Here is a 9580-nt window from a genome sequence, read left to right as displayed (position 1 = left end):
AGGAACGAGGAGGTGAACAAAGGAGGTGAACAAAGGAGGTGCAGACAGGCTGCCTCCTGCTGAGGGGTTCTCCTCAGAGACGATTAAAAAGCCAAACAGTCGGCGGCGCCGGCCGAGCTCCACCACCAGAATGTCAGTTTCCATGGAGACAAAGCCCCCCCCCCCCTCACACCACAAAAGCCTCTGGTTTTTGTTCTTGTTTGTGAAAACATCACACCTTCTCTCCAATCAGAGGGCCGGATCAGAGGTCCCGATCAAAGGTCCGGATCGGAGGGCCGGATCAGAGGGCCGGATCAGAGGGCCGGATCAGAGGACCGGATCAGAGGACCGGATCAGAGGACCGGATCAGAGGACCGGATCAGAGGACCGGATCGGAGAGGAGAACTCATCAAACCCCACCAGGCGGGTGGAGCGGGGTGATCGGACTCTATCTGGGTCGGGCCGAGCCAGGAGAACCTCTGGGCTCCCTCAGAACAGAACCGTCCAATCCTGAAGTGAAGGGTCTCTTTGAACGCCATCCTCCTCTTCCTCATCAGTGAGGAGAACAGAACGCAGCTCCTCCTCCCGGAGGCAAACCTTCAACCTCCCTGAGGAGGTGGGGCAGGAGGAGGAGCCTCTCCTGAGTTCAGGTGATTTCATGACCTCCTCCTCCTCCTGGTTCCTTCTCCTGCAGCGATGCCGTTTCTTCGGGGGGGGGGGGGGGGGGGGGGCCCGCCTCCAGGGCTCTAACCCACATTACAGCACACGAAGCATTAATCATTGATGATCGGACCTTTTAATGTTCCTCCTGTAATATTTATCTGCACCTGAATGCATCGCGGGGCGTTCAGGTGCACACGGGAAACTTATTACCTCCAGATCAGAGGAGAAGCTTGGGGGTCAGAAGGTCATGGCCACGCCCGTCATCTACGTATCCATCATCCATCCATTCGGATTACAGCCAGATGTGTCTCACCTGAGGGACAGGTATCCCCAGTCCTCTGTCCCATCAGCCGCATCTAGCTCCTCCTCTAGCTCCTCCTCTAGCTCCTCCTCTCTCATCCATCACTTCCTGTTTCCAGAATCACGTTCACAAATCTAAATGTTAGCAGGAGCGCTGCGTACAGCTAGCAACGCACAAGGAAGCAACCGGATCCACGAGGACCAGGTCCACAAGGACCGGAACCACGAGGACCGGATCCACAAGGACCGGATCCACGAGGACCAGATCCACAAGGACCGGATTCACAAGGACCAGATCCACAAGGACCGGAACCACAAGGACCAGGTCCACAAGGACCGGAACCACGAGGACCGGATCCACAAGGACCGGATCCACGAGGACCGGATCCACGAGGACCGGATCCACAAGGACCGGATCCACGAGGACCGGATCCACAAGGACCGGATCCACGAGGACCAAGGACAGACAGCAGAATCTGGACCAATCATCATCCCCAGAGATCAATCTCCCCTTCACCTTTTCCTGCTCCTCCTCTTCCTGCTCCTCTGCTCCTTCTCCTCCTGCTCCTCCTCTTCCTGCTCCTCCTGCTCCTCTCCTCCTCCTCCTCCTCTTCCTCCTCCTCCTCCTGCTCCTCCTCTTCCTGCTCCTCCTCCTCCTGCTCCTCCTCCTCCTCCTCCTCCTCCTCCTCCTCCTGCTCCTCCTCCTGCTCCTTTTTCCGTGATGACGGAGCGTCTCGTGTCGTTATTGATCGCCGCTGTCAGATGGACGAGGGATGAAGCGCCTCAGACTGGTCACCACGGTAACGGGTCTTCATCGGAGATGATAGATGGCTTCTTCATAATGAGCATTAGCTGCATGCTACCGCTCATCGGGTGGACTAAGCCCCTCCCCCTGACGATGATGTCGCCGGTCCCACCGCTGACCAGCTTCGCCCTCTGATTGGCTGACGCCACTCGTCGCTTCTTCTCCCATTCCCAGACATGAATGATGAGGTCATCCTAAAGGGGGCGTGGCATTGATATAGGCTGTCCTTCCGTTACTTCCTTTGATCTGTCCTGATGCTTTATTGGAGGATGACTTCCTGTTGGCTCTATATTTTTGTTCTGGATCAGAACATGTGGTTTTTTCTAAAGAGGCGGTTCCTCCATCTCTAGCTGCAGCCGGACCGAACCGGCCCGGCACAGAAGCGTCCCGCATTGAGGCCTGGTAGGGGGAACAGAGCCCCCGTTGTTCGATAGAACGGCCTCCACATCGGTGTCTGGTGGGGTCCGACACGCAGACCCGTCACCACGGAGACCGGTGCTGAAGGGGCGCCATTCAGACCACAATGGATCTCCAGCCCTGCTTTCAGGCAAGGGGGGAGTGGACCCCCGAGGAGGCGGAGCTTCAGCCGACCAACGTCTAACGCCTCTGAGCGTCAAGGAGGTGCGAGTGTGATTCCAGCTGACGTCACAACCTGAGACGCTAATAATACTCAGCCCACCTGAGGAGGAGGAGGAGGAGCAGGAGGAACTGTAAACACCCAAAGGTTATTTTCAGATTAGTTCCACGAGGGATGATGATGGAGGAGTGGGCCAGATGTTTCTCACCTCCAGATGTTTCTCACCTCCAGATGTTTCTCACCTCCACAGCAGGAGAGATAACCGGAGCAGAAAGCAGGAGGAACGAGGAGCAGTGCTGCACCTCCCTGTGCGGCTCCACCCCTCTCTTTCTGTTTACTTACAGTAGCCACGCCTCCTCTTCCCACCGTGGCGATAGACTGAGGCGAGGAAATCACCGCCTCAGTGTGGAACGCTTGTTCTGGACCGGCACGCCGTCCCACGTTAATAAACGCCTGCAGCCAGGCACAATGGCACCATTGATCACGGGGGGGTCACGCTCAGACCCCCGTCCCATCTCAAAGGGGAGAATCTGGTTCCAGTCAGGGGGGGGGGGGGGGGGGGCAAATGACTGAAAGCTTCTTTACTCAGATTGTTTCTGTTCTGAAGGGTTTGATGCAACGAGCTAGCAGCTAGCAGCTAGCAGCTAGCTCGTTGTTGTTGTTGTTGTTGTTGTTGTCGTCGCCGTCGTCGTTAGCGACAGGCTGCTGGGACTTAACCTGGAGCATCTCCACCACCCTGATCAAATAAACCTATAATCTATAAACCGGGGTCACACGCAAACAAGATATAATCTGCTGCAAAGCCTATCAGAGCCGATGATTCCAGCGCTGGCTCCGCCCCCTTACACGTTCGTCCATATCCACAAATCGCCTCCGCAGACGAGGGGAGGGGCTCCGTTTCCAGGGGAGCTGCTTATTGGCCAATCAGAGACAGGAGGGCAGCTGAGATGAAGCAGACCAATCAGAATCTTGATCATGTGACCTCTGGACCGATAAAGAAGCCTTCATGGATCCGATCGGACCGGGGTGATGGTCCAGGTTCTTATCCGGGTCATCCTGACACACAGCAACCAATAGGACGCAGGCAAGAGAGCTCCGCCCACCTAACGTTTTTAGAGCTACATCCAGAACCAGAGGGTCTCAGATTGTCTGAGCGGGTCACAGGATCAATTATTTCTGTGTGACTCTATTCAGTCCATCAAGGAGGATCAATTACCGATCAATTTCAAATTAGTGATACAAGGCCGGCAGGGGCGGGGCTTAAAATACCCTGCAGTCAGACCCGGTACCACCCACAGCTGGATCTGCAGCCTTCACGCAGACCCCCCCCCCCCCCAATATTTCATACAGATGCCCGTCGTTGTCATGGCAACAGACTGTTGCAGCATCACAGCAGAGAAACGGGTCGTTTCATCTGGTCCGTTCAACAGAACCGATTCTGGTTCAGGTCAGCGCCGTGACATCACCCGTAAGGAAATGAAGCAAGTGGGCGGAGCTTTCTGTCAGACATGCTGTAGGAAGCTAACAGGAAGTTGATGCTCCCTGATCTGGGTGGAACCGCCCACAAAGTATAACATCAAAGACAGACGGCCTGGAGTGGGATCCAGGGGGGTCCAGTGGAGTTCAAGTTCAGAGTCCAACGGACGGGACAGACGGGACAGACGGACGGAAGCCCGGCGGGACAGAACCAGGACAAACAGCAGCCGCAGCGCCTTTAATCGAACCTCCAGAACGTCCCGGCGAACCCGGAGGCGCTGGTTCTGGCTGAGTCGTAAAATCACAGACAGAACAGCTCTGTGGGGGGGGGGGGGGGGTCGTCATGACGACAGCTTCACTGATTAGTTTGTGAACAGAACCGATTCAGACAGACAGATAAGCATGAAGCGTAAAGCTCCACAAACAAGAGGAAGGCTCCTCATTGGTTCGGACCGATGGTCATGTGACCCTGAAGAGCGGACCGCAGTGAATCAGTTATCAATAAATCATCAATAAATCACCAATAAATCACCAATAAATCATCAATAAATCATCAATAAATCACCAATAAATCATCAATAAATCATCAATAAATCATCAATAAATCACCAATAAATCATCAATAAATCACCAACAAATCATCAATAAATCACCAATAAATCATCAATAAATCATCAATAAATCATCAATAAATCACCAATAAATCATCAATAAATCACCAATAAATCACCAATAAATCATCAATAAATCACCAATAAATCATCAATAAATCACCAATAAATCATCAATAAATCACCAATAAATCATCAATAAATCATCAATAAATCACCAATAAATCATCAATACATCACCAATAAATCATCAATAAATCACCAATAAATCATCAATAAATCATCAATAAATCACCAATCATTCATGTTTCTACGACTGAAGACAGAACTGCAATGATCTGTTAGCATGTAGCCGCTAAAAGGCATAACAACATTCAGATCCAGCCAATCAGGACTCTGTAAATCGGTCTGGTGACATCACGGTGACGTCACGATGACATCATGACTTAAGGACCCGTTTCTGACACCTGGACTCGCTGGTTTTTGGGTCGGGTTTCTTTCAGGGTCACACAGAATTGATCACTTTTCAAAACAGAACTGTATAAGTATTGATCCTCATCTGATCGCCTCTGATCAATAGGAGCTATTGATAGTATTAGAAAGTATTAATGAACTCAAACTCAGTTCAGAACCAGAACATTTGTCTGGTGATCGGAAACAAACTCATCAATCACAGATCAATCAATAAACATGTCTAAATGGATTATTTCCTCATTCCAGGAATTTGTTACATTTTCTTCCAAATAGAGAAGATTATTCTGAAATCTGTTGTGTGATAAACAGACGTAAACAGCTGTTCAGGTCCTTTCAACAAACAAACACACAAACACACAAACACACAAACAAACACACGTGGCGATAAGAGGCGGGGCTATTGGCAACATTTAAATCCACATTCATTTAATTTAAATGAGATGTGTTGTTGTTGTTGTGTTGTTGTTTTGTGTTGTTGTTGTGTTTCTATTGTTGTTGTTGTGTTGTTGTTGTGTTGTTGTTGTGTTGTTGTTGTTGTCTTGTTGTGTTGCTGTTGTTGTGTTGTTGTTGTGTTGTTGTTGTGTTGTTGTTGTGTTGTTGTTGTGTTGTTGTTGTGTTGTTGTTGTCTTGTTGTTGTCTTGTTGTTGTGTTGTTGTGTTGTTGTTGTGTTGTGGTTGTTGTTGTTGTTGTTGTTGTGTTGTTGTTGTGTTGTTGTTGTCTTGTTGTTGTGTTGTTGTTGTGTTGTTGTTGTTGTTGTTGTTGTGTCGTTGTTGTTGTTGTTGTGTTGTTGTTGTTGTTGTGTTGTTGTTGTGTTGTTGTTGTGTTGTTGTTGTGTTGTTGTTGTCTTGTTGTTGTCTTGTTGTTGTCTTGTTGTTGTCTTGTTGTTGTGTTGTTGTTGTCTTGTTGTTGTGTTGCTGTTGTCTTGTTGTTGTGTTGTTGTTGTTGTTGTTGTCTTGTTGTTGTGTTGCTGTTGTGTTGTTGTTGTCTCTTACCCTGCAGGCAGAGGAGGAGCATCCAGGCTATCCAGAGGTCCGCGTTGTGGAACTTCACCATGACTCCTGACTGATCTCCTTGAGGAGGAGGATGAGGAGGATGAGGAGGATGAGGAGGTCAGCGCTGGGGAGGTGAGGCATGAAGTTTCCTCACGCCGCCGACATTTATCCGCCAAAACGACGACAACTGGAGAGGAGAACAAGGAACGCACCTCCTCCCCGTCTCCCTCCGCTCCTCTGCTCCCCACGTCAGGACTTTGAACGAACCAGCTCCTCTTTGAAAAGGAGTGTCCTCCTCTTTGGAGTGTCCTCCTCTTTGAACGGGAGTGTCCTCCTCTTTGAACAGGAGTGTCCTCCTCCTTGAAGTGTCCTCGTCTTTGAACAGGAGTGTCCTCCTCTTTGAACAGGAGTGTCCTCCTCCTTGAAGTGTCCTTGTCTTTGAACAGGAGTGTCCTCCTCTTTGGAGTGTCCTCCTCTTTGAACGGGAGTGTCCTCCTCTTTGGACGGCAGTGTCCCCCTCTTTGAACAGGAGTGTCCTCCTCCTTGAAGTGTCCTCGTCTTTGAACAGGAGTGTCCTCCTCTTTGGAGTGTCCTCCTCTTTGAACGGCAGTGTCCTCCTCTTTGAACAGGAGTGTCCTCCTCCTTGAAGTGTCCTCGTCTTTGAACAGGAGTGTCCTCCTCTTTGGAGTGTCCTCCTCTTTGAACGGCAGTGTCCTCCTCTTTGAACAGGAGTGTCCTCCTCCTTGAACAGGAGTGTCCTCCTCCTTGCAGTGTCCTCCTGGTGTAATAAATCCTCCCAGCTCAGAAACTGCTCCCACACTGGACCTCCTCCCGTCCGCTCCGTGCGTGTCTCCGGCGCGTCTCGTTGCGCTCCACGGTGTCTCCGCTGCAGCTCCGACCTGAGAGCAAAGGCAGCCGCGTCACACACGCGACTTCCTGTTGGTACTTTCAGAATAAAACACGGCGCAGTGAAGCTTATTGGAAAACGTGAGAACTGAACAGAAACCGAGAAGAATCGTGTTTTTCACCAGGAATCAATATCAATCATCAATATCAATCGATCCCGACCTGGAGACTCAAACCGATGTCATCGTCAGCCAATCAGGGACGTGGTCAGCAGACAGGAAGTGGACAAATAGAGCAAACAGTCAGAGACACATGCTGACCAATAGCAGGCCAGACCGGCTGGTCACCTGACTCCTCACGTGATTTTTAGAGATAAATATTTATTTATGACGTTTATTTATGAAGCTTTTATTTTGTAGACAGCCCTCCTGGCTTCCTGTTGCTGTCTGCGTGTGCGCACGCGGCTTGACGCGGATCACCGAGAGGAGCGCGAGCCCGGCTGTTGCTGGGCGACCGCTGACGCCAGCGCGAGAGAGGAACGTGGGCGCCCCCCTGCGGTGAGGCGGCAGACAGACAGAAGGCGACAGAATCTAATTAATGAATCCAACAACCCAGAAGTAACGAAGGCAGCTGGCAGGCAGCTGGCGCTTCAGTGACGTCATGACGATGTTTCATGACGTCACCAATAAAACGAGCCGAATCCACACGAGACAGAAAACGAGAGAACTCAACATGAGGACAAAGAGACTCGAGCTGTGGGCGGGGCCTCACCCGTCTGCACACCTGAGCGGTTCCGGAAGCCGTCCCTCCGTTAGCGCCCCCATGTGTGCGTTTGATTTGGTTACTGAACATGTTCAGTAACCCCCCCCCCCCACACACACACACACACACACACACACACGCGGTCCCTGGACCCCGGGTTTAGAACCAGTGCAGGTCACGCTGTCTCATGATTGGTCAAGGCCAATGGGGGCGTTTCCAGAAACTGATTGGGAGGAGCCGTTTTCTAATTCAGCAGGTGACATCATAGCTCAGAGGGCGGCACCGACGAACCGAGAACCTTGAGACTGGCTCAGACGGCACTTCCTGATGACGTCACTGACGTGAAGGAGGCGCTGCAGTCGTTCAACGTTTCACTGACTTTATTTAATTTCACACGCAGCGACTGAAACACACTTTTGTTCCAACCGGCCCTTGAGGACAGTGCTGCCCTCTGGTGGAGAAGCGGAGACGCTGCTCTTGGTCCTTTCCCCTCGGGAGCAGCCCTTGAACCCACAACCACCTGGAGCTGCCGTCTGGGTCCGGTTCATTCCTGAAACAGAACCGCCAGTCAGTCGACGGGTCGGAGCAGCCACTTCCTGATTGGACATCGGTTCTGGACCGAGATCCGGATAAATAAAATGCAATAAAAAACATTTCTGACATTCGCTTGTTTTTGTTTCATTTGACTCATTTCTGGTTTAAGAATTTCTAAATATAAATTCTGAGTGAAGATCTGGGGACAGTTTCATCTCCATGACAACCAAGAACAACAACAACAACAACAACAAAGAGCAAGCAAACGGGCGCCGCTTCTGGGTTCGGCTCCTTTGTGCAGAAACATGCGGTTCTGCAGGTTCAGGCCGGAGCCACCTGTCAGCAGCACCGCGGGGGCGTGGCCCAGCCTTCAGGGGCGTGGCCGAGCAACTGTTACCTGTCCAGCCGCATTTCAGAGTGGAAAGACAAACATTCTACCTCATCACTGCTGGATGATGATGAGGAGGAGGAGGAGGAGGAAGAGGAGGATGTTTTCCCCTTTTCTTCATCATTACTCTGCATCTCCTCATGGGATGAGCCATCCTTCTTGTCCTTGTCCCCGTCCTTCTTGTCCCCGTCCTTCTTGTCCCCGTCCTTCTTGTCCTTGTCCTCATGGGATGAACCGCCCTTCTTGTCCTTGTCCCCGTCCTTCTTGTCCCCGTCCTTCTTGTCCCCGTCCTTCTTGTCCCCGTCCTTCTTGTCCCCGTCCTTCTTGTCCTTGTCCTGAGAAGCACCAGCGTAGATTTCTTACATTTCCGGCTGCAGTTTCAGGAATCAGCAGAAATCTGAAGCGTTCTTACTTTACTCCTGCTGAAAGGCCACACCCCCTCCGTCTTCTCCTCGCTCGTCGCCTTCACCGTCTCCTCCTTGCCGCCTAAAGCTGCATGAACACAGACAGGTGAGCAGGTGTGACGACGCCCCCCCCCCAGGTGCGACCTGCTGCCTAAACACGCTGAAACGAGATCTTACCGTCCCACAACTCCATCCCGCTCATCCTGCAGAGCACGACTGAGTGAACCAGAAGCTCAGCACGCCCACATGGCGTTACCTCCCCAAGCCACGCCCCCCCGCGGTCAGCCAGGAGGCTGCGTTCAGGTGCAGCAGGTTGTCTGAGCGTCGTGTTCTGATTTAAACGATGTCGTGAGAAAACTAAAGTGATTACTTCAAACCATAAAAGCGTTTCATTATATTATTATTATAAAAGGTTTGTCATTATTTTATAGTAAGTTTCTTAATAAATTCTTTTTTTATTGTTTCATAAATCTATTTTTTCTCATTCTCATTTTAGAAGTGAAGTTTCAGGACGATGAGTCACAACAAACAGGGAGAAGAGCTAAACTCAAAATTAGCTTTGACAAGTAGCGCTAAAGAGCTAACTGAGCTTTGGCTAAAGCTAAGCTAAAGTAGCGGCTAATAATTTTAGCTACACACATCATTTATATATTTTATTCTCATTTAACTGATAATCAATATCTGATTGTAGCTTTAAAGTCCAGCAGATCAATAACATCAGATTGTTTCTTTATGCTCCAAAGATAAAAACCAGTTATTGATGATACAC

At 50.6% G+C, this 9580-nt stretch overlaps 2 protein-coding genes across 2 annotated transcripts in view; both read right to left on the bottom strand.

Annotated features, from left to right (window-relative positions):
- Positions 1-1041, bottom strand: part of LOC137901317 (ARF GTPase-activating protein GIT1-like) — a 5486-nt gene extending 4445 nt beyond the window's left edge. The window contains 1 exon segment of the mRNA XM_068745338.1: positions 956-1041. Within this exon segment, the coding sequence (XP_068601439.1) occupies positions 956-1041 (86 nt within the window).
- A 6815-nt stretch (positions 1042-7856) lies between these two features.
- On the bottom strand, positions 7857-9020 carry LOC137901845 (nucleolar transcription factor 1-A-like). The gene is made up of 4 exons (XM_068745890.1): positions 8989-9020; positions 8820-8899; positions 8458-8742; positions 7857-8035 (listed from the first exon to the last, which is right to left on the bottom strand). Exons 1-4 carry the CDS (start codon positions 9011-9013, stop codon positions 8030-8032), a joined length of 396 nt encoding a protein of 131 aa, XP_068601991.1. The 5' UTR covers positions 9014-9020; the 3' UTR covers positions 7857-8029.
- Between the last annotated feature and the right edge of the window lie 560 nt (positions 9021-9580).

The sequence above is a fragment of the Brachionichthys hirsutus genome, chromosome 11 (genome assembly GCF_040956055.1).
Source record: "Brachionichthys hirsutus isolate HB-005 chromosome 11, CSIRO-AGI_Bhir_v1, whole genome shotgun sequence".
Classification (NCBI taxonomy): domain Eukaryota; kingdom Metazoa; phylum Chordata; class Actinopteri; order Lophiiformes; family Brachionichthyidae; genus Brachionichthys; species Brachionichthys hirsutus.
Note: the sequence above shows the minus strand (reverse complement) of the source record. Positions and strands in the feature narration are given on the sequence as shown.